Raw genomic sequence first — 24,276 nt, 5'->3', positions numbered from 1 at the left:
GAAGAAAGACATCAGTTATCTGATTTGAGTCGACATGGTGACAAAGAGGAAATATGAACAGGTGATAATGTGACAAGAACAATCAGTCTGAGGATGCATAATGTTGGTGACAGTGTTCAACTGTGACAGATAATTAGTGTTTGGGTGATTTGAAAAAAGAAAGAAAGTAAAAAGACCCTGAGACGGCATATGATCTTGTTAGTGTTAGGCAAATCCCATAATCTTCCCCTAACAACTGGAATACTAATTAGATACACTCGGTAATAAACTCTCAGTCTAGCATTTAAATGAAAAAATGCAAAATATTACATTGTCAAAACATTATGTGAGAGACATTGGATGACTTTTTGGTGAACTGATTTTGGTGTGACAGTTTCTCTTTGGCTGTTCCATGTGAAATACGCCTGAGAAGGTTTATATACCTGTTGTGTTAATTGTTTTTTGTCTCACTCGGGTGCCTATCACAGCTGCTGCAGCTGTGAAATTGAACAAAAAAAGCTGCCGACCCACCTAAACACTGTTTTTGTTTTGTTCCTGCTTTGCTCAGGCTTCATCAAGAACACAGAGAAACTGAGCTACGGCAAAGAGCGCATGTATAAGCTGACTGTGACCGCCTACGACTGTGGAAAGAACCGCGCTTCTGAGGACGTGCTGGTCAAGATCAGCGTCAAACCCACCTGCAAACCCAGCTGGCAAGGTATCAAAGCTCTCCTCCGCTCGCTGTAGCTCCCTCACTATCACTGGTTCAGGTGTGTTTCTGTGTCGAAGGAGTCCACTCAGGCTGCCGTTGTCCAATAAGTTATTTAACTCCTTTAAGCCACGAGGCCTTTTCTCCTGTTTTGAAAGAGCTGAAGCACTTCTTAACGAGTAATTAACATTGACAGCCCCTGTATTGACTCATCTGTCGTCTACGCTGTGCTGAAGGACATCTTTTCACTCCCCCCCCCCCATCTCTCTTCCTCTTGCAGGCTTCAATAAGAGGATTGAATACGAGCCTGGCACAGGTAGCCTGGCCCTTTTCCCCAGCATACACTTGGAGACCTGTGATGAGCCAATCACCTCCATCCAAGCCAGCATTGAACTGGAGACCAACCATATCGGGAAGGGCTGCGACCGTGACACTTACTCTGAGAAGTCGCTGCACAAGCTGTGCGGTAAGTAGCTAGTGCACTAGAAATGGTCATCAACAATAAAATCAGAATTCGAACCAGAATTTATTCTATCCTCTTTGGTTTTTTTTTTGTTAATTTGTTTGTTGTTGTTTTATTAGGAGCCAGCTCCGGCACAGTGGAGCTCCTCCCTGCACCCAGCAGCTCTGTCAACTGGACGGTCGGGCTGCCCACTGACAATGGACACGACAGTGACCAGGTGTTTGAGTTCAATGGTACCCAGGCCATCAAGGTCCCTGACGGTATGGTGAGCACCAGCCTGAAGGAGCCCTTCACCATCTCTGTATGGATGAGACATGGCCCCGGGGCCCACGAGAAGGAGACCATCCTCTGCAACTCTGACAAGACAGGTAACGTTTCAGCCGAACTGGAGTGTGTCACTGGTTCCTGTTGACATTGGTGGACTATAAAAACACATGAAAACACATTTATTGGCAATACTTCTAATACAAAAACTAATAACATGGATTTTGTTGTGAATAAACCTTTTGCTTAAATAAAAAGCAGGATCAAAGGTTTCAGAAAAAATACTACAACTGAAACTAATAGCATACAAGTATTGCATAGACCAGACGCACACACTCAATTAAATCAGCAGCTTGTGAGGTCTATTGAAGGAGTCAAAACTCTTGTTTCATTCTTCTGGCATTAACTGGAAGACTCATTATCGCCGCACATATGGTGTCTGAAAATATGCTGTTTCTATACCTAATAAAAATCATTGTTACTTCAGGCTATAATCAGTGTTGGAGCGCAGCTGGCCGACTTACACATTTCAAACACCTTCTGTCGAGTGCTCGTCGACCTCTCCATTGTTGTCACTCACTGTAAATTTTGCGTGTGGTCACGAGCTCCTTGATCTTCTCGACTGTAAATTCGGTGCCATGGCCCGTGGGGGGGGGGAGGCGCAGCTCATCAGTTTCTGTTCGACTGCTTATATAAGAAGGATTACATCAGAATGGCTGCGCCCGGGACAGGAAGCTCCCGGACCCATGATCTCAGCACCATTCATGACCTCCATTCTACACAGCGTGTGCCTCACACAACCATGAATGTGTCTCACTCTGTTCATTTCTTTCTCATTCTAGTCTTTTGTTCTTAATAATGAATCAGCTTAATCTGTAAGTCGTTTTTAAGTTGATTGTGCATCATAATTCACCAGCATGTCTCTGAATTAGTCCAGTCAGCCATAAATATGGTTTATATTATGATAAAAGCAAACCGACAAATCTGAATATAAGTTTTTCAATGAAAACTGTTCATTTTTGAAATTATACATTTGTACTGACCTCATGCTAGTTGCTAGTAATGCTAGTAATTGTCTCACACCTGACTGCAGTTCATTTTGCATTGTCGGTAGATATTAATATAGTCATGATTGCCCATCAGTATGGTTAATGAATAGCAAACCAGAGTCCATATTTTTTTTAAACCTTCAGCCTTTGAGGTTTGCTAAGGACTGAAGTTCACAGTCCATTTAAATAATCTAAACCTACAACCTGATGTTCTCTAATTTTAGCGCATAATATCACATGACACTTTCTGAAGACTAGGGCCATTGATACATTTCAAGGAATCTTAATCCTTGAACAAAGTCCATCCATCCATCCATCCATCCATTGTTTGGTACAAAGATAAAATGTGCAGATGAGTTCTTACTTTTTGATGGCTACCTCTTGTAAAGTAAGCTACGGTTGCATTTCCAGCGTAGAGAGAAATAAATACTGTATTTTAAAAGGAAATTGGTTGTGGAACTGGTTTCAAAAGCATCTTCAGAGACCTGTTAACGCGTGCTGTAAAACCACCAAAGCAAGAATGGGCATAATTGTCGTGAGCTGATGACAGATCCCAGGAGTTACACATTGGAAATGGGATTATTGTTTTTTAATCATCAAGCAGATGGTTATGAGCTTCAGCTAACATGTGCACTGTGGAGTCGTTATTAGTTAATATGGAAATATAATACCTCACAAAGCTCACACAAAATGTACAAATTCTATTATCTTACTGTGCAGTAGCTGCTTTTATCACTGCTTCTTAAAGCTTAATGTTAACAATGGTAGTAAGTGTCATCTTTTCATTCTCGTGTTGGGCCACTTGATTATAAATTGTCCCCACTTATGTGTTTCTCAATTTCTCAAGTCCTGATCTCTCTTATCTTCTCCTCTGCAGAGATGAACCGACACCACTACTCTCTCTACGTCCACAACTGCAGACTGATCCTTCTCCTCCGCCAGGATCCATCAGAGGCAGAGAACTACAAACCAGCAGAGTTTCACTGGAAGCTGGACCAGGTGAGCCACTTCTACTGCTAAAATGTGTGCAAATCGAGACATTGATACCCTGTCATCACATGATATCTGTGAATACACCTAGGTGGAGTGCACTGTGTAACTTGTCACAGCCTGGATTTCCGCTCATCCTTCCCTCTGTTGTGCCGTTCCCAGGTGTGTGACAAAGAATGGCATCACTATGTGCTGAATGTGGAGTTCCCCACCGTGTCTTTGTTTGTGGATGGGACCACCTTCGAGCCCTTCCTGGTCACAGAGGACTACCCACTGCATCCCTCCAAGATTGAAAGTCAGCTCACCATTGGTGCCTGCTGGCAAGGTAAACCTATGAAGAAATCTGTAGGGATTATGCAGACTTAAATGAGTCATCATTTTCTTGTTTGACAGAGTATTTATTCCCAAATGTGTCGGAAGCAGAAGAAAAATGTTGAGACTGATTCAGCCATTTTGTCAACTGGTAAAAAAGATACTATAATGCTGCCTGGCAAACTACGATTCCATCTGATTAGAGCTTACATAAATTCTAGTGTGCATGTTGTTTTATTGTCAGACAGAATTAACTCTTTTAAATTCTCAAATAATGCACCATGACCTTGTGTGTAGCATCTGAATCTCTCCTGCAGATCCTCAATCTTCCTCCCTGTCTCTCCCTGCTCTCTTGTTTCTGTCCTTTACAGACAACTCAAGACATGACAATGACACTGAGACAGTCTCTGAGCCCACCTCAGGTTGCTCAAGTCTTTCCCTTACTCCTCAGATATGTCCATGTGTCCACAATGTCCCACCACGCTAACTGCATCCTCATGCCATTTCGACTAGAATGATTTTTATACATTCTAGATGCAGATCAGTTTCATAGCATGATACAGAATGAATGACACAGGTTTGGGTTTTATGATGCCTTATCATTTATTATTATTTCATTTGTAGTTTTTTTTTATTTTTTTCATATTTTTTTTTTCCATCCCTCATAAATTATATATTGTTCTTACTGCAGCAAAAGGGCAGTTGTTTTTCACCACAGCCTGACACAGAAGCAGAACAGAAATAGACATATAATGAGCACAAAACTCTGACCTGGCAGCAGCATTTTGGACGCACAGGCTCTTCTTTCAGAGCATGACCTTGGGGTCATAAGCAGGAGCTTCTCTGTATCAGATAACGGAGCTACAGCAGCACACACACAGACACAGTGACCTTGAGATGTGGAAGACCAGATTTGTTTGTGCGTCTGCAGTGGTGCAGATTTATGCTCATTATGGTTCAGTAAGAAAACATGACGCGATCGTTTTACCTCTGATTCATCAGGGCTGATGCTTCTCACCAGAATACTCAAACACTCACTAATAATGATAATGACATTTCTAGGCTCCAAATTTACAATCGTTTTGGTGCATTTTGACTATTTTGCAGTCCTTATGAAGGTTCCATTATAACACAAGGTGACTAAAGAGGATTCATTTCATCACTGTCTAAGATGATCCCCTCCTTTGAGTTTCCTTTTTTTCTGTTGATGCCATTTTTTCCCCACAGTAAGGCAGCAGTTCACACTGTTAATGCAGGTGTTGCATGTGTCTCCAGCTTGTATGAGCTCATCCATGACTTTTCTGTCTCGCTCTCTGGGCCTCAGGCCTTGTAAGGGCACACATACTAACTTGCATGAACGCCATTCACACCAGCTTTGCACATTGAAAGGGCATGCTTGAATCGCCAGCCCAGAAAAGGTGAAGTCTGTGTTATGTACACTCGAGTACCTTCTTCTTATGTATGTGTCACTGTTTTCTTCTCTGCGTCTCCATCCTGATCTATCCAGGCGGAAACGCTCGCATGGCTCAGTTTTTCCGGGGCAACCTGGCGGGGCTGATGATCCGCTCTGGCAAGCTGGAGAACAAGAAGGTGATCGACTGTTTGTACACTTGCAAGGAAGGCCTGGATGTGCAGCTGCCTGAGGAGGTCGCTTCAGCTGTCAAGGTAAGGAGGGCTAAGAGCTTCAGAAACACTCAGTGTCAGTCAGACTGGATATCAGTGTGTTTGTAAGGTCTAACTGAGTTTAAGGTTTTTAGGCTTGTGACCCTTCAAGGGGAAGCAAAGTCTTCTCTCACTACAGACACTGAAAATAAAAAATAATACATTATTATCTCTCTTGTCATTTGAAGCATTTAAAGGTCCCAAGTTAAAAAGAAAGAAACAAAAAAACATGAGCTGGTGCTTTACCACCTCCCTGACAACACACTCTAATACATGTGTGGGTGTAAAAATGAAGCATGGCTTTAAAGAGGAACTGTGCAAGATTTTTACCTTAACTACGCTACATTTGACCTTAATTCAACAGCTTCAGAGAACTGTGATGGTTAAATAAATGACTTATGCCTCTGACCTGGTGTCCCACCACTGTGACACAAACGTGTCTTGTAACCCCGTAACCCTCTTGTTTATGACAGATGAGACTACACAACTATACATGTAAAACGTATATGATCAATAGCGTTACCTACCGCTCCATGGATTGCTTTCTCACTCAAAAACAAATACACATGGCCGGGAGGGGGGTTAGCAAAACAGCAGAAAAGCGACCAGGCTTGCATAGTTCCCCCCCTAAGAGACAAAGTTCCCTCAAATGACGCAGTCTGTCACCTTGTTTCCTCCTCTCAGGTGGAGTTCAACCCCAACCAGTCCTCTCTGACCGTGGAGGGTGACGACATTGACGCCTTTGACAAGGTCATGCAGCACATCTCCTACTTGAACTCCCGTCAGTTCCCCACCCCCGGCATCAGGCACCTTCGCATCTCCACCACTGTCAAGTAAGCAGCAGGAGCCGACAATTCTTCACCACTTCTCATCATCTTCTCTGCTCAGCCTCCGTCATGACACTTCATGTGTCAATCCGCATTAGCCTAATGTTAATGAGACAAGTTATTTCTGCCTTATAGAGGCTTCTTCTTTTCCTCCAAATCTGAAGATGGTTGTTGAAGTAAAGTAGAGGTCAAGAGTTACATCTGATTTCCATAACAAAGAGAGTAAACATGAGATTTTTGGTGTTGGACAATGACAGACAGAACAGCTTTGTGATGCTGTATTTTGTTCTCTTTATCTCTTTGATCTATTCAGAGAGTGACATCTGAGTGCATTGACAGATAATATACTGTACATGTGAATGTATTTCGACAAGGCCAAAATATCCGTCCCAGTTAGTGTTGCAGTTAAATATTTGTTCTTCTTGTGCATATGAACAAATCCAATTCTGCTTGTACCCACAATTTTTACCACATCCCCAGACAATGATGTCACTATATATTACGTTTGCTATCAAACTGTACCAATCCATTGATCCCCAGCCACCTAATCAGGATTGACATAGCTAACTTTGACAGCAGAGGGAGAACCAGTTCATAACAGATCATAAAAGACTGAGGTACAGATATTCAAACTTCAATCTTTCCCACAGATGCTTCAACGAGGACTCCTGTGTAACGGTGCCAGATGCTGAGGGTTATGTGATGGTTCTGCAGCCCGAAGAACCCAAGATCAGCCTGAGCGGCATTGACCACTTTGCCCGCAGCGCTGCCGAATTTGAGAGCCAGGAAGGCGTGACGCTGTTCCCCGAGCTACGCATCGTGAGCACCATCACCCGCGAGGTGGAGGCCGACACTGAGTCTGAAGCCCCAGAGGGAGCTGATGATGATCCCACAGGTAAGAGAAACACACACAGAATGCCAAAGTAAACCTTGGTAATGTTAAAGGCAATTTGTAGATGGAGAAAACCTATTTTTTGGGTGATTGTTTGTATTGTTCACTTAATAACCTGCTCATCCCCCGAGTTGAATGGTGAATGTACAGTCGGTAGCTGTGTGACATAGAGTAGCTGCAGAGGATTATGTCTGGAGGACGAAGGGATTGGACACACAGAGCAAGAGGGAGGGAGCGAGAAGAGAGTTAAGTTGTTTACCACTTTATGGGAGGGGTCAGTTGACCAGGCGCGCCATCTGTCAAGCCTGTGTATGAGCTGAGAGGCAGCGAGACAATAAACATACACCGAGGTTGACACAGATACTGAAAGATATGATGTCGTGTGTTGAACAGCAGGCCGTACACCGATCACCAAAACTGTGATGCACTGTGAATTCTGACACCTTTCTATCAGGACCAGCAACTTCTTCTGCAGTTTGAGCAACAGTAGCACATCTGTGGCATTGGACCACAGAGGGCCACAGGGGGCCAGCCTTTGCTCCCAAGTCCCCCGGTTCATTGCTGTTCCTTCCTTGGACTACTTTTAATAGATACTGACCACTGCAGACTGGGAACACCCATCAAGTGCTGCAGCTTTTCAGATGCTCTTACCCATTCATCCAACCATCACAATTTGGCCCTTGTCAAACTCATTCAAATCTTCACACGTACCCATTTTTCCTGCTTCTAACACATCAACTTTGAGGACAAAATGTTCACTTGCTGCCTAATATATCCAACACACTAACAGGTGCCATGATGTCATGAAGTGTCCTTCAGTGTTATTCACTTAAACTGTCAGTGGTCATAATGTAATGCCTGATCGGTGCATGTGAGAGATGTGATGCCATGACCTGCATTATCATGCCCCACCTTATACAACAAGCTATCACAGCAGATGAATAATCACTTAATAGAAGTCAAAAGGTGCAAACTGTATGTGGAAGAAATATTAATTAGTTTCATATGATAAATGAAGAAGGCATGCTGGCCTCAGCTGCCTGAGTAACTAAAATATGGTCAAATTAAAAAGAAATATTAAATCGGTACCTTTCATTTGTATCTCTCCTGCTCTCCATGTTTCAGATCTCTCTATTTAATAGTGATCAGACAAGCAGAATATATATTACTGAACATAAACTTCAAAGTTATACTGAGCAACATATTTGCTGTTCACAGCACTATTTTCAACCTGCAGGTATTTGTGATGAAGGACACGTATGATAGTGTGTGGTATTATAACAGAGCTATATCAGCGCTGTTGTATCTGCTCCACACCACTAATGATCATGACCAGGACGCTCATTCATTCTTCTCTTCTCTTCTCTTCTCTTCTCTTCTCTTCTCTTCTCTTCTCTTCTCTTCTCTTCTCTTCTCTTCTCTTCTCTTCTCTTCTCTTCTCTTCTCTTCTCTTCTCTTCTCCCTCCACCATTAACCGTCAAAGTTTGACTGATCTCTAAAATAAGAAACCTAACTTTCTTACTCTCTGCTCCAAGTTATAATTGAACAACTTGGTAACTTGTCTTTTCACCTGTAAAGTGCAGCCAACTGGAAATTTCACAAGTTCAGGAAAAGATTTAAGTCCTGAGACAAAGCTGTTCGACCTGTGTCATCCTTTACAGATATAGTGTGTGTGTGTGTGTGTGTTGAACACTAATGGCAAACTTGCTCATCACAGCGGACAATCGTACATTTGTGTCGAGCCCTTCAACTCATCACTGTGAACATTTTTTCATGTCGTCTATTCAGTCCAAGAGACAGTGGTTTCAGAGGAGATCATGCACAACCTGGACACATGCGAAGTGACGGTGGTGGGAGACGAGCTGGACGGCGAGCACGAGGGCCTGGAGGTGGACATGACCCAGCTGCAGCAGCGTGGCCTGGAGATGAGCTCCTCTAACCTGGGCCTCGTCATCACCGGTACAGAGCACAGAGCACAGCTTCACGTAGAAAGGAAACGCTTTATTATCTGTTTAATGCTGAGACTGTAAAAATAAACAAAACAAATGGATTCATTTATCCTGGATGTGTGTAGGCATTTAAACTTAAGACATTCGAACTGTCAGACACAGTGATTTGAGGTTTGAGGAGGGCAAAACTAATCCCCCTCATTATCTCTAAATCATGATAAAATCCCACATTTATATTGCTCAACATCACTCTGCTTTGCTATAATATGAAGGCGTTTTCTGTCGATTGCTTGCTGATCATGTATCTTTTTGACACAAGCTCCTCTCTGTGTTCCAGGTGTGAACACCATGGCCAACTACGAGCAGGTCCTGCACCTCATCCGTTACAAGAACTGGCACACCGAAGCTCTTTTTGACAGGAAATTCAAGCTGGTCTGCTCTGAGCTCAACGGTCGCTATATCAGCAACGACTTCAAGGTTGAGGTATGACGGATCATTTGTTAGTTGTTGCATTGGCAGCAGTTGACTGCAAGTCGTGCCCTCACATAACTAAAGCAATTTCATCCTCCTATACCGGACTTCAGCTTCATCTGTCAACCAGGGTGTGAAACTGTTGTCTCTGTGCATTTTCTCTCTCCAGGTGAATGTAATCCACACAGCCAATCCCGTGGAGCATTCAAACAACGCCATGGTGCAGCCCAATTTCATTAACCCCGTCCATCATGCCTCTGTGGATCTCTCTGGTCACAACCTGGTCAACGCTCACCAAGCCTCAGGTACTGCGACATAGAAGCCTGGTGTGAAATGGCAGGGTTTAAATGCAATACAGAGTTTTTTCTGTGTTATATCGTACAAACCAAGACTAGAATAGCACAAACAAACAAATTCTGGTGTAACACTGACTCTATAGATTGTTGTTTTTTGCCTAAACACAAAATTGTGTCATCATTTAATGAATAATTTGATGGTATTTAAATTGACAGCAGCCCTCTCCTAGTAGCTGCATTTATGTATCTGTCATAATCTGCTTAATTGTGCTGTAGAAAAAAATGTTTGGCCTCTGAAAAGGTCAAGCATTACTGCAGAAGGATTACAGTAGACTAATGAGAAGTAGGGCACGCATTAAACTGACTGTTTCACACAAGTTTAGGGACCACACTTTAGAGCTGTATATGACATCTGTGCGGGTGGTGCTCTGAGCACAACCTTTTATTCCCTGGCTTCAGTAATCTTCCAGGTTGTCAGACTCACTAAGTTTGCCACTGCACAAGAGAGGCTATTTTCTGCTAATATGGAGCAAAGTGGAGCAGGTTGGCAGGAGACAAGCAAAACTATTTAACCCTGTGGAGTCAGAGTTGATGTTTGTTTTGTTTTTTTTAACTGTTCTGCACACTCTCTGTAATGTGTAAATCTGTCACTCAAAGTAACACACAAAGCCACCAGATAATACACATCTTTTGTTACGATCATCCAGAATATGATCAAAGCTCTGTTATAGGTTGTAAAACATATTGTAATAAGCTGCTGAAAATGGAAGAAATAACTTTAAACTTTAATCTATATAGGCCCATATTTGAATGGATTTTATTATTCATTTTTTCATTGGAAATCTAACTGGGAATAATGATTGTTATAAAATCTTTTTTTTTCCTCATATGGCTATATAAATTAAATTATTTTATGTAATTAAAACATTTATTGTGTTCCATAATGAATAGACAGACCCCACACTCTGAATGCACCGACACACTATTAACCTGAAGCCTAGAAGCTGTGTCTCCCCACATTAATAAGCTGTAACAGCTGTAGCTGTGTTTTTATGTCTGTATGTGCACAATCTACATCTGACCTGTCATTTAATGTTGTTTATTTCCTTACAGTGGTTCCCAGCGCTGCCACCATTGTCATTGTGGTGTGTGTCAGCTTCCTGGTGTTCATGATCATCCTGGGTGTGTTCCGCATCCGAGCCGCACACCAGCGGACCATGAGGGACCAGGAGAACGGCAAGGAGAACGAGATGGACTGGGATGACTCGGCTCTGACCATCACCGTCAACCCCATGGAGGTAGGAAGGGAGGAACGCACCTCCATGTGTAGGGAGGCAAAGCTGTTTTGATGATTAACCAATGAAATCGAGCTTCAGTGCTCATGGAAATGTGGCTGCGTTGCAACTCAGACAGCTTTTCACCTGCTAATGCTCTCTGGGTGATGTTGTAACTGTGCCCTAGTTTTATCTGAGCTCTCATGATTGAAAGTCGTGTGGGGAGGCAGTTGTTGTGGGTGTTGGTGCAGTTTCACCCGCTAATTTAAATAAAAGAATAATGTTTGGTTTACAGTGGTGCAGACAGTTAGTCATGAACACATATACAGTACATACACTCAGCTCAAAAAGCAGATTTGATTAGTGAATGAGTGTGTGGGTAGAATATCAACATTTTGCAGTTGATTGATACTTTTTTTTAATATTGCATTTGCAACTTCACGTCTCTGTAAGTTTGACTTTTTTGTTCAACAACAGCAAAAGATAAAGAGAAACTGATGATTGTTTCTCTCGAGCATCCAACAAAGCTCTAGTGGGAACTTTTGTTTGTTTCATCCTTTTGGTATCATCAGAACCAGTTGGATGAGTGTGTTCTGTGCAGTAGACTGACATGTTGTTACATAATGTCCACATATTGAAGCTGAAGTTTGTAAACAGTCAGGTTTTATTGCCACCAGGGCCAAACCACTAGGGCAGTATGGTTGGAATCACCATCACAATATTTATCACAGTATATTTTTCAATATCAATATCATATTGCATCAATGAAGAACATACTTTATATTCAGGGTGATCAATTTTATGATAGCACTGAGGATTATTTTATCTGTAGTTTATGTGGTATATCACCAGTTACTGTGAAACTGGACCATGAGATCTGCACAGTACTTTCTTTAGTAAGTTTATAGAACAGACATTGGTATTGTGAATATAGATAATACTATGTCAGCTATTAATCTGTTTAGATGAGAAGCTGTTACCTGGATTGAAAATGAGTGATGATGAGAAAAATGCTGAAAAATATTTTGAATCTTAAATAACTACTTGAGGCTTTTTAAATGTGTTTCTACAAGATGCATTTCTGTAAAATGTCAGATGAGTCAGATCTTTGGCACAAGTAAGAGATATAATTTGCACAATAATTAACAGTAGATCATATCATGACAAGGAGAGAAAACACAAAAAAGTCTGATGACTCAAAGTTCCATCATTTTTTTCAACAAAACCTTACAGTTTAGCACAAACAACTCCTCTCTCCCCCTTTCTGTCTCTAACGCAGACATACGAAGACCAGCACAGCAGCGAGGAGGAGGAGGAAGAAGAGGAGGAGAGCGAGGATGGAGAGGAGGAAGATGACATCACGAGCGCTGAGTCAGAGAGCAGCGAAGACGAGGAGGGCGCGGAGCCAGAGGACCAACAGGGGGCGGCCAGCAGACAGCAGCAGCTGGAGTGGGACGACTCCACCCTCACCTACTAAAACACCACACATACACACACACATACACTTGCACACACGTCAGAAAAAACACACACACTACCCTCAACACAAGCTCTCTTACACACACACACATCACCAACCCACGCTTACTCAGATCCTCATAGTCACTGCTTCACACCCCCTTCTCCCACAGTTTCATGTCTAAGGAGCCATGATGTAAAAAAGAAAAAAGAAAAAGAAAAACAAGAATTCCCTTCAGCATATATATGGTCAAGGTTTTTCTGTTGTTACCTTAGTGGTGGTACTCAGTGTAGTCTAGTCATCACCGGATTGCTGATTTTTACTGTTTATTTTTTTATTTATTATATTTTAATTCCCAGGAAAACTTGGCCTACATTTGTTTTGAACTGTGTGAGGAAGCCAACCCTGCACTTTTTCTTTTCTCTCAGACGTAAAAAGTTCAAATGGAGAATTTTTTTTTCCTGATGTATATTCTTGCCTAATGCTTTTAGATTTGTTTGCCGCTGAACTCACATATAGCTTTGACTTGAGTTTTCTTGACTTGTAGTCCACAGTGAAACAAAAATGATGCTTTTAACAAGTAGACCGCTTTTTCTTTTCTTTTAGTGCATGAGGATATTTAACAAATCCTATGTGTAGAGAAATCAATTGCTTTTTAAAGATTTTGTAAATATAAAGAAACCATGTAATTAGTCTATGTGTTAGTGAAAGGCCTACTCAATCTAAAACGACGCAGTACGTAATGTAGAATTATTTGTGTCACAGAGGCTGTAGCATGTTGCAAAATTTCCGCAAAAAGCTGTTCCATCATGCTTGTACAAAAATGTCTGCTTCATGATGAGAAACCCAGGACTGTTCAGCGGAGGTTTCCATGACAAAGTGGTGTCTATTTTGTCTCTTTTTTTTGTTTTTCTTTCTTTCTTTTTTGTTTTTGCAAAGAGGAAAATCATAATTTCTCATAGGCAGGACTGGTTAACGGTTTCAGCTTCATACATGCTTTGCTTCGCTTGCACAGGTGGCAACGCTCTACTTCAGGTGTCACGTGTTATTTCATTCCCAGTAGATCTCACTGTTGTACAGATGGGATTTTTCGTAATGTTTCGAAATGTTCATGTACAAATCGACCTTTCATTTTTTTGTGTGGAGTGGTACAAACCCCAGACCAGCAGGTTCTGTAGTGCTGTTAATCTTGAAATATGGGTACTAACATTTCTGCCAGTGTATTTGGACAAATAGAAAGATTTCCTCAGCAGCTTTAAAAAAAAAAAGAAAAAAAAAAGTCTTTTGCCCGTACCCCAGTCCTGCTGTGCTGACAGAAGTAGGGAGGAAAAAACCCTTCAAACTACTGGGAGCAGATTTATGTCAGAGTTTTACTGGCGTCTGGTTGAATAATGAAGTAGTCGGCATTGTTTTTGGGAGAGAAATGATTTGAAAGTACTTTTCAGGATCACTCTTTATTTTCTATGGCACGGCTATTTAACCTGAAATAATAATAATACATATATTTGGTGCATTTTATGGTATTTTCTTGTTGCATTGTAAGCACTGATTGTAATCTCTGGAATTACAACTGAGGGTGTGCCTGCAGTAGGAAAATATTTTAAAATGAATCATCTTCTTGTTTGAATCTTTAAAATGAAATATTTTTTGCAGTAGACCACTAGATTTTATTGTACATGGAACTGTACTGTAGAGTTGTTCTAAGATATTTGTTTACATTTGGTAAACTTATTGTCCTTCTGGTACTAGTATAAAGCTTATACAATTAATTGGGAAAATGTGTCCAACCTCTATCTCCTCTCTGACATTGTTGTAACTATTTAGTGTGTGTCATGTTTTTTGGGTACCAACTAAGCAAAATGTCAAAAATTTCCCAAACCTGCATTAATTGAATTCAGATCAGATTTGGGGGCATTGTAGTGAGCAGAATGTGGCATTATCAAGATTAGAAATGTTTAAGTTGTGAGTCTCATATTTTTGCATGCAGAATCACAGATCTATTTTCAGAGGCCAAATTTCAGTTCAGAAACACACAACAGGCTCTCATTGGAGACAGTTTCCAGGCTACTTGTGGGGATTTGTGTCACACAGTTGTGTTTTTACTTTAAGTTCACTTAATTTATGATTTTTTTTTTAGAGGTCTGTGGTGGAAATGTAGTAAACAGTCTCCCCTCCATGATGTCTCAGACTTGTGAAAAAGGAGGCCAGGTCTGAGCCGACTGAGATGGGAGTGCCTTTTGCCTTTTTTTTTTTTTGATCATAGCGAAATTAGCAGGTCTAACAAAAATCCATGCTCTTTTATTTGTGGCATTTTTTTTTCTTCTTTTTTTTGTATTTGTTAAATGCTAGTTTTCTTACAGAGCTGGAGATTACGTTTTTCTTTCAGTTTGTTGTAATAATAGTCCACCGCTAGTTTTTATTAAAAGTGACAAACATTTCACATAGATGTCATGTGTCCATGTTGATGTGTAGAGGAAGTAGATCCATATTGTATCTTCTATAGATATTGTTCTAAATCATATTGACGGAATCCACCTTTAAAAAGATGCACAGTACATAATGAAATTGTTTTGGCAGTGTACATGGGTATACTGTTAACGTGTATAGTGGAAGGTAATTTTTGAACAGTGTCCTATTGCCTGAATTGTCGAGAAATGATCTTGAGGGCAGCATGAAATTCACAAGAGTTTAAGCCTGTCGACTCCGAAATTCTCAGTTTCATTATGTCAAACACTTAATATCCACATGTCATCTACAGTTTAAAGTACAGTACCCTGGGTCACTGACAACGTGCACACTGACTCTGAAGTCAAGTCTCCACAGTGACTCCACCATCTCCAGTTTTCTGGGTTATATGCTTTCTGGTTAGCCCCTGGGCAAAGTGTCAGTTGGTTGAATTGAATGTCACTGCCTAACAAACTGAAATGCAGCCATACTGTAATAACACTAAGACGTAGGGGGGATTTACTTTGCATGAACCACAAAGTTTGTGTACGTTCCATGTGGGGTTGTGAGACTGGAGTGAGAAAGGAGACGTGATACACTACTGATTCTCATACTGTCTGTTTCACACGTCCACAACACTCCAGATATATATTTTTTTGTTTCTTTTCTTTTAAAAATTTGCTCAAAATGGAAGGTGACAGTGTTTTTTGAACGTTTGGATGCTTCCTTTGTGCTTGTTGGAGCTGCTCTCACTTTTCTACCAATTGAAAGGCAAATTGTAGTGAAGTTGATGCTTGCTCGCAAACATAATAAAGGATGATGAGATGGGGTATAATAAGTTTGGTCTCCTTCTTGTTTTCCTCAAATCATCGCTCATACAGTCAATGTATAGCCAGTGTGCACTATGCTGGTGGTACACGCCCTAAGTAGTGCTGCTAAAAAAGAGTCCTGAGCATTAGCTCCATCTGATGGTGAAAATGAAATAAGACAAATCAACTCCAATGCAACGTAAATTCATTTTGCTGCAGATTGTTTTTACTCACAAAGTAAATGGTTTCACAATTTAAACCAATACTGTAAACATTGGGAGGTTAAGTTCTACATATTTTCAACCAACCAAACCTGAGTATGAAATATATGACCCAGCACTTTACATGGTTACTGCTGGTTTAAAATTATAGTTGTCAAATGAAGCAGTTTGAAATGCTTTATAATCAAACAGTGCATGGAAAATGGACAAAATACCAAAGGCACCTGAAATTAAGGGGATAAAATATCCAGGATAAAGAATATACCTCCTAAATCTGGTGTCAGGCCTGTTGAGTGACCACAAGCTCTATTCATCAGACTGAATGACTCTCATGAGATGGCTGCTCACACCATCACAAGACCTGCACAGTGCTGAACAGATGGCAACAAATCCATCAAGTGGATTTGCTATCACATGCTATCACACTGCTGCCAGGCTGGTGAAAAAACTTGTTTTAGAATTATTTTAGGCTGATAGTCAATATTTTATTGAGACAGACTGATCAGAAAATCTGGAGTACATGCCAGTAATTATGTTTACTAACTGCAGAGCCATACTTCCATCTATTCCCATCTGACGCCTTTCAACTGTCCCACTTTGTCAAAATCATAATTTACATCTTCTGTATTTTCATCAGTTTCAAACCAGTTGTTACTGACGTGCCTGTGATTTCTATTTGAATGTGTTATTTCCTGCATCACATAGCCTACTGAATATTTTTAGCACTCGCACAGCAAATCAACATGTTAAAAATACCACTTGGATTTTCAGATTTCAGGACGGACACAGCAACCCAACGAAAAACACAGCAAAAATCACAACAGAGCAGTTCTCAAGAAGTGTCTGAACGATCCTCTACATTCACGTACATGTCTTAATAATATTCAACAAATCATATGCTCGTACCTATAATACAATTTTACACTCATCTGGACAAATAAAAGACATTTACAAAAGTGGATGGGGTATAAAATAATACTATTAAAAAGGGTTAGCATCCACAGCGACACCTAGAAGTGCACTGATTATTTACAAAAAAAATCACTGAACAATTGGCACATTTGTTTCTTGGTAATAACAAAGACAGAGTTAAAATTACTATGCTTTGGTTTTCACACCAGAGCTAGCTAAAGCCATGATTTTGTCTTCAGACCCTGAAAAAGAAAGCAAAACAAGGTACGGTAAACAAAAATTATCATAATACTCACACCCAACCAATAATAATAATGTGGTCCAACGTTTGTGTAAAATCATGTTCACTCTCACCTTGGTTTGCAGTCACTTTTTCAAACTGGCTCAAAGTAGCTGTAGCATTTTCAGTGAGAAATGTCTCATCCTCTGCAGTAAGCTGTCAGAACAGACACAAACAAAAATCATGTGTTGTTCATCTAAGCCCCAATCAGCTCAATTTCCCTACGGGGACAAATAAATTACTACTACTACTAATCAGCTAATAATAACATGTTTCAAATGTTACAGCCTCCTCTGAAGGGAGATTTAAGGCTGCTGTAGCAGCTGGTCTGTCAGCCTAGTGTCACTTAAATGACTAAAATAAGTCAGTACAGCTTTAAGTGTTCACACGGACTGAGGAGCATAAGCCAGTGAATCATCCATCGACCTGTGGAAAAACATCACATCTCTGCTGTGAGCACTCGTCACCTTCTCTCCCAGTTTTCTCAAGGCTGTGAGGATTTCCATCTTCTGCTGAGTGTACACATCCCGTGACAGTTTCCCCACCATGACATCGCGGTCCATCTGCACAGAATGTCACATGGCAGGTGGACAAATTTTAGACCAAGCAGTGCCGAAATAAACACTGAGGCATCATGGAGCAGAGCAGTAAACTCTACGGCAGTGTATGAAACAGAAATAAAAAGCAGAGATCTTCAATACTGTCACACAAACCTCTGCTAATCTGGTTCTCAGCTGTCCTGGCTGCTTCTTCGCAAAGAGTCGGATCACCTCTGGAGTTTTGAATGCTTGGCTGATGGCAGCCTGGATTGCCTGATGAAGATATTAAGAAAAAAAAAAAGCTGTTTATGCCAGAATAGTTTAACCCTATGTAAGTCGTCCTTAATACACAGTTATTGTACACTATCCATGGATCGTGCATACCAGCTGCATCCCACTGAGTTCATCCACAAGTGTCATGTCTCCTGTCATGATCTTCTTCAAAGAGTCATTAAATTCACTCAGCTGTTCCAAGGTTTCCTTCTTTGTCTCCTCATACTCCTCCTCATCCAGGTCTTCTCTGAATTAAACAAATAGATGAGAGATTTAGAGGCACATGAGAAAATACTAAGAGCCTAAATGGTGTTTTCTGACACAATTGAGGTTGTTACTCCCCAGCTATAAGATGCAAAATGTTCTGATTGAGTAAACAGACTATACATTGGTGTGGGTGTGATGAATCTCACTACAAAGCACCTGCATTCCTCCAGATCCTGAAGCTGTTGCATCAACCTGTCAAGCTGCTCCTCCATATTCTGTCTCAGTTTTCCAGTTTCTGATTTCCCGCGTGAAGCCATCCTTCCAGATTAAACAGCGTTTCCAAAATAAGCAAAAAAGGAAACACAAAGAATAACAGGGATCAGACTATGGCACACAGGACCAGGCAACTTTAATGTTAAGCTAACATGCTATCTTTAGACCGTCTTCATGAGCAATGACTGTCATTGGTGGAGCTAACCCGATAACAAAGCTGTTCAACATTCAGCGAGACATTATCCATACTGACAGACTGTGGGTGAAAGTATTTGCCTGAAGCTCAGGGCAACCTGTTGTCTTAACGAGAAAAGTTATTTAGTTAGCTTAATAGCTAGCTAGCATGCTAAAAGATCACATCTCACCGGACTCTTTGTAAACAGATGCAAATCAGCCTTGCGATGATTTAAACGTTTGCATCCGCTTGGAGATTAAATTACACAAGTAACGCGACTGAAACACGTTGAATATATGTCCACAATAAAGAGCTATACTGTTAAATGCGCTTGTAAGGTGTTTAGTGTTTGCCGGAGCGTTTGTGATTGTGAACGTAGCTCGGTAGCGTGGGGTGCGGTGCAGGGTGCAGTCGGCTTCCTGCCCGAGCACATCCAATCAGTTTCAATGTAGTCACAGGAAGCAGGGGACGCATACCGAGCAGGTGACCGCCGCTAATTCTCACGGTACTTCAACGAGTATTTGCATTACTTTAACGCTTTCTTTGTCGTCCACACTTCGCTTTATTGGTGTTTTTTGATCGCCGAGGCGTCCCGTACGTCCATCTCTGTGGCAAGCGTCAAGGTTGCGTTCGTTGCATAGTTACGGGCGAAGCAAAGTTAGCTGTGGTTTCTTAATAAATGACAGCGCTAAAACACATTAAGCTAAAACGCCATTGGTTATTTATTCTTGTATGACAATACAGAACTCCCTCTGCTTACAAAGATGGAGACTGTGACCCTGGTAGACCGCCAACAAACTGTAGTCTTTGTCTGTGTTGTTGTTGTTGTTGTAGTGTACACTCAGCTCCACTATGAGGCATGGAGGCTCAAGATATAACCCCAGTGGTCCTGCTGGCTTGTGGTTCATTCAACCCCATCACCAACATGCACCTGAGGATGTTTGAACTGGCTCGAGATCATCTGGAAGACACAGGTTGAGTGAAACACAAATATGACCTTTCAGAGTGACACATCCTGGATGTCTTGGGCTCTCCCAAATTACACAAAAAAACCTTTGCGCACTCATCTGTCTTGATATTGTAGTAATGCAGGTAGTGTTCATTATTTACCTGGATGCTGAGACTTTCTCTCTAGATGAACTGGAGATTGTTTGTGGTGCTCATCATAAGACTGAAATAAAATCAAAAACCATTTCACAACACTGTGAACAAAGGAAATTCAGTTTACCTCCATAGTGTCGGATGGGAGAAAGAAATCACAGACGAAAGGCTTTTTAAACCCTGGCAATGAAACCAGCACATTTAGATCCTTTTAGAAGTAGAAATATAAGGTTTAAAAAAGCTGTAAAAGGAGCAGCTGTGGTTCAAGAGATCGGGTGTTGTTAATTGTTCAGTCCCTCAGTCAAAGTGCCCTTGGGTAAGACACTGAACCTGGATTTTCTCCCACTGATTAGACAGATCACTGTGTACTAGAGACACAAATGTGTTTTTGATAAAAGTGATTATATAAACGCAGTCCTTATTCCAAATACTCCACATAAAAGTTCAGCATTAATCATTTTACCTATGTATAATTACATCTTATCCCCTGTCAGAGTTGTTTCTTATATATAGTATATTATATACAGTATATTATTATTCCTGCTGATTATAGCTTGTCATGTTAGGGCAACTTGCTACTGCTACTGCAATGCAGTGATTGGTAGTTTAACACATAAGAAGAATGCATCACATTTTACTAACTGATGTCAAACTTTCATCTGAAAGGTTAATTATACCTGTCAAGCAAATAAAGTGGAGGAAAACACCGAACTATAACATAACAAAAAAACAACAACATATTTCAATATTTGACCCTATCAACTTATGATTGATATATTGTCATATTTCACCTCTGCTAGGTTCCACTAGCAGAGTTGCATATTTGAGTGAACTCACCCCCAACAACAATTCTTTTTAATTCATCAAAGTGGTTTAGTCATGCACATACTGTGTGAGTAAAATTCCTAGTTGCTCTGCTAACCCCAGCTTCTATGATGCCATTGCCTTTTTGATCACCTGTTTAATCCCACTTCTTCTCTTGTGGGATTAAGGTCAGTTCAGGGTGGTGAAAGGCATCATCTCTCCAGTGGGCGATGGCTATAAGAAGAAGGGTTTGATTGAGGCCTCCCACCGCCTGGAGATGGCCAGATTGGCCGCAGAGACTTCAGACTGGATCACAGTGGATTCCTGGGAGAGCTTGCAGCCTGAATGGGTGGAGACAGCAAAAGTTGTTCGGTGAGTTGCTATGTTATGTCACTGATGGTGCCTGCTGTAGAGTAGTCTTTTTTTTTTAGGTGTTTTTGTCGGGAGTTGTGATAAAATATGAAAATATGCCAGTGAATCTAACGTTTTGTCAGATACTTCAGAAGCATATCCTGCTTTCCTTTAATTCGTCTTTGCCAGTGAAGTCGAATCTCTTAACATAACAGCAGTAGATACTAATCACTGTAAAATAAATTGTTATGATTACATCGAGCGGTTTAAGATCTGATATTATCACAAATGTCAACCAAGTAACCTACTATATCACTTGATCAATTTGCAGATAGAAAATGTAATTGTATTTTAAAAAAGACGCTCTGTAATCTGTGCTTTCAGTTAATTCTTTTAATCCAAACCAAAACAATTTGGCTTAGTTAAAGTTGTATTAAAATACTAAAACCACACTAACAGCCTCAGAGCATCACTGGTGAAGGCACAGAGCCTGTTCAGTTAAATTCAAATGGGCAATTCAGTGTTACAATCTACCAGACCACACAAAGAACAACAATAACAGAACAACATAAATACACACAAATTGACTGACATAGTCGGCTAGGCCAGAGATGACAGATGTGCACACTGACCCTTGTATGGCCTCTGTGTGCACTGACTCAATCGAGGGCCAGGCAAGTTGATTAAGTAATAAATAATAAATGATAATAACAATTATAAATAGAAAGAACATTCCAAATATATGGCGTTATGTTAAACCGGGACATATTTAGTGCAGAGCATAATCACAAAAAACTTTTACACTAGTGTTTAAGGAGACTTGTTTACATAGAGCCTAATACAGAAATGAGCTGGCTGGATAATGACTGATATGTTGCAGTGCAATGAGCCCTCACCCCCCTCTGCCCCTTTCATCTATGAGAGATCAGAAACCCAATCTTTAAATGTATCTTTAATGTCATTCACATAGGCATCACCATGAAGAACTGCTTGCAGCAGAGCAGAACTGTGATGATGTGGACACAGTCAAGCACGCCAAGAAGAGACGCATAGATGATAATTATTTTGGAAGTTCATCTCATCAGAAAAGGAGAGGTAGGTCATGTGTGGCCATGTGCACTGTTGTGTAACTTGAGTATTTTTCTTTCACTTGTCTTTCACGCTCCTCCCTCCTTCAGTCATCTCGGTTCACTGTATTCAGCTCAACAACAGGAGACAATGGCTTAACGTGTGAATACTCGGTTGTTGTTCTGTGATGGGTTACGCCCGTCGCGTCACTTGATTACAGTAATGACAGGGAGGGAGAGATGCGCCCATGCATCCATCAGTAACAATCTGAACATGACGTCCAATTTCACCTTTTGGTCTTTGCAACATTCTTCACGAGTGACAGAAAAAACATTTGTGTCTTTGTGTGCATGTGAATCTCCAGAATGTAGCTACATTGGGACAGGAATAGGCTAGTGTATGTGTGCCATGCATGCGAAGTGACATTTGCTAAAGATTAAACCATTCATTATCTTATTCACTGGGGACATGGGGCGCCCTCACGCTATGTTTCCCAATCCCAGATAACAGGGCGAGGCCGGGGTACACACTGGACAGGTCATAGATCACTTGTGGAAATTAATTCATGTTGTGTCACATCTATTAATAGCAATAGTTTTCTCCAAGTCAGTTTGCAGAACTGTAAACTATTTGAATCTGCAGAAGTGGTTTTCCACCATCACTCACTGACTTTCATTATAATTTCACTAAACACTGACATATGTAAAGTCTCTTTAAATAATTACTACATCAAAAAAACAGAAAAAAGCTTTCATAAAAAGTTCATGTTTGTAATTTTATATTGTCTTCTCCTTCCAATTTCAATTTTTAATTTCCCATGTTTAATGATTTTTCATTTTATCTCACTGTCTTTTTTTTATTGTTCTCTACTTCCCTTTTAACTTTCTATTCCCTTTGGTAAGAAAAGCTCCATACATTTATTGATAAGCTGTTTTTTCTCCGCTCAGACGGCCCTCAGCTGCTGTTGCTGTGTGGGGCTGATGTCCTGGAGTCCTTTGGGATCCCTAATCTGTGGAAGCAGGAGGACATAGCTGAGATTGTGGGCCGCTACGGTTTGATTTGCATCACCCGAAGTGGCAGCGACCCCCACAAGTTCATCCACCAGTCAGACACGCTGTGGAAGTATCGCAGAAACATCCACGTGGTCCGTGAGTGGGTGTCCAATGAGATCTCAGCCACTCATGTGCGCCGGGCGCTTCGCCGAGGTCGGAGCGTCAGATATCTGCTGCCAGATGCCGTGGATCTCTACATTCGAGAGTGCAACCTCTACAGTGCTGAGAGTGAGCAAAAAAATGCTGATGTGGTTCTAGCACCCCTTCAGAGATACACGGGCGCCTCCTCTAGCTAAGAGATTTACTGCTGCAGCTGCAAAACAGAAGTGTGAGCTGTTTACACTAAATGCTGTAGGTTTACTGTGAACTTAAAACAAATCAGATGGTTTATTTATGCTTCCATCAGTGCCTGCTCCACACAGTAGTCTCTTCTGATGGTGTGTCAGTGTGTGTGTGTGTTTCGGAAGAGGATAAGCATTCATTGACTGAGTTAGAGACACTTACTGCAATAAAATAACTTGTGTGTGTAGAAAAATACAAACAAGAAAAGAACAAAATAACACTTCAACAGACTTGTAGGTCATCTGAATGTCAGTGTGTAGTTAATTACCTAGGGATTTACAGTTTTTCTACATCCACCATGTTTGAACTTAGATAACGAACAAGCACATTTACATCTTTTTACTTATAGTACTACATTTCCCCCCACATGCATAAGTAAACTCCTTTCAACTCCTCACATGTTTTGTACCTAGAAAAGGATAATTCACCATACTTCCTCAAGAAAAGATTAAAAGTGGCTTAGACACTTTAAACTCTCTACTTTAGTGCTACAGATTTGAAAAGGTAGATGTGGTTTGTAATGACTGGAACTGAAATAAACAACCGCCTTTGTTTTCCACCTTGCAAGCTTTTCATTACTGTTACAATGCTCTTGTCACTTAGATAAGAAACTCTCAATTGTTAAGGAAGTGTCAAATTGACACCTTCACTATTTGATTAAAATGTGCTTTCTGTTCATCATTAAAAGAAGATAACGGCTGAAATTAGTAGTTGCAACCAACTAAAACCTTACTGTGATAGATAGCAGTGTGCTGACTTGAAAGCATGACTGATTACATCACACTAGAATCAGAGTTTGTTAATTAATTTACTTTTATTGTTGGTACA

General features: G+C 40.8%; 3 protein-coding genes across 6 annotated transcripts in view; 2 read left to right on the top strand and 1 right to left on the bottom strand.

Moving 5' to 3' along the window:
- The window catches only part of clstn1 (calsyntenin 1), a 40,354-nt gene extending 24,495 nt beyond the window's left edge, over positions 1–15,859 (top strand). Inside the window, exons 6-19 of one of the 2 annotated variants that reach the window (XM_083975121.1) lie at positions 548–697; positions 969–1,154; positions 1,271–1,519; positions 3,342–3,463; positions 3,617–3,779; positions 4,138–4,188; positions 5,274–5,431; positions 6,113–6,261; positions 6,906–7,150; positions 8,936–9,106; positions 9,434–9,579; positions 9,737–9,872; positions 10,977–11,161; positions 12,417–15,859. In XM_083975121.1, coding sequence (XP_083831247.1) covers positions 548–697; positions 969–1,154; positions 1,271–1,519; positions 3,342–3,463; positions 3,617–3,779; positions 4,138–4,188; positions 5,274–5,431; positions 6,113–6,261; positions 6,906–7,150; positions 8,936–9,106; positions 9,434–9,579; positions 9,737–9,872; positions 10,977–11,161; positions 12,417–12,614 — 2,309 coding nt within the window. In that variant the 3' untranslated portion in view covers positions 12,615–15,859. The remainder of the gene's footprint in view (positions 1–547; positions 698–968; positions 1,155–1,270; positions 1,520–3,341; positions 3,464–3,616; positions 3,780–4,137; positions 4,189–5,273; positions 5,432–6,112; positions 6,262–6,905; positions 7,151–8,935; positions 9,107–9,433; positions 9,580–9,736; positions 9,873–10,976; positions 11,162–12,416) is intronic. The other variant, XM_083975122.1, reaches the window with a different exon arrangement.
- A 220-nt stretch (positions 15,860–16,079) lies between these two features.
- On the bottom strand, positions 16,080–19,101 carry lzic (leucine zipper and CTNNBIP1 domain containing). The gene is made up of 7 exons (XM_083975930.1): positions 18,921–19,101; positions 18,499–18,600; positions 18,187–18,322; positions 17,977–18,075; positions 17,731–17,826; positions 17,338–17,419; positions 16,080–17,225 (listed from the first exon to the last, which is right to left on the bottom strand). The coding sequence occupies exons 2-7, from the start codon at positions 18,597–18,599 to the stop codon at positions 17,170–17,172; spliced, it is 570 nt and encodes a 189-aa protein (XP_083832056.1). The 5' UTR covers position 18,600; positions 18,921–19,101; the 3' UTR covers positions 16,080–17,169.
- An 85-nt stretch (positions 19,102–19,186) lies between these two features.
- On the top strand, positions 19,187–24,000 carry LOC310989047 (nicotinamide/nicotinic acid mononucleotide adenylyltransferase 1-like). 3 transcript variants are annotated; one of them, XM_083975927.1, is made up of 5 exons: positions 19,187–19,235; positions 19,565–19,704; positions 20,824–21,007; positions 21,957–22,081; positions 23,002–24,000. In XM_083975927.1, the coding sequence occupies exons 2-5, from the start codon at positions 19,590–19,592 to the stop codon at positions 23,400–23,402; spliced, it is 825 nt and encodes a 274-aa protein (XP_083832053.1). In that variant the 5' UTR covers positions 19,187–19,235; positions 19,565–19,589; the 3' UTR covers positions 23,403–24,000. The 3 variants fall into 3 exon arrangements, with proteins under 3 accessions (XP_083832053.1, XP_083832054.1, XP_083832055.1); XM_083975928.1 differs by having other exon boundaries at positions 19,189–19,213; XM_083975929.1 differs by having other exon boundaries at positions 19,228–19,324.
- The last annotated feature ends 276 nt before the right edge of the window (positions 24,001–24,276 follow it).

The sequence above is a fragment of the Trachurus trachurus genome (assembly GCF_905171665.1).
Source record: "Trachurus trachurus genome assembly, chromosome: 7".
Lineage (NCBI taxonomy): Eukaryota > Metazoa > Chordata > Actinopteri > Carangiformes > Carangidae > Trachurus > Trachurus trachurus.
This window is presented reverse-complemented; position numbering and strand designations above follow the sequence as displayed.

What these genes read in the sequence shown, in the direction of transcription:
- lzic (XM_083975930.1), bottom strand. Translation starts at nt 18,599, where the DNA reads ATGGCTTCACGCGGGAAATCAGAAACTGGAAAACTGAGACAGAATATG. An exon ending in CAGGATCTGGAGGAATGCAG is followed by an intron (nt 18,323 to 18,498) that starts GTGCTTTGTAGT and finishes TGTTTAATTCAG; the next exon opens with AGAAGACCTGGATGAGGAGG. An exon ending in TGAGAAAACTGGGAGAGAAG is followed by an intron (nt 17,420 to 17,730) that starts GTGACGAGTGCT and finishes CTGTTCTGACAG; the next exon opens with CTTACTGCAGAGGATGAGAC.
- LOC310989047 (XM_083975927.1), top strand. Translation starts at nt 19,590, where the DNA reads ATGGAGGCTCAAGATATAACCCCAGTGGTCCTGCTGGCTTGTGGTTCA. An exon ending in AGATCATCTGGAAGACACAG is followed by an intron (nt 19,705 to 20,823) that starts GTTGAGTGAAAC and finishes TGTGGGATTAAG; the next exon opens with GTCAGTTCAGGGTGGTGAAA. An exon ending in ATCTCATCAGAAAAGGAGAG is followed by an intron (nt 22,082 to 23,001) that starts GTAGGTCATGTG and finishes TTCTCCGCTCAG; the next exon opens with ACGGCCCTCAGCTGCTGTTG.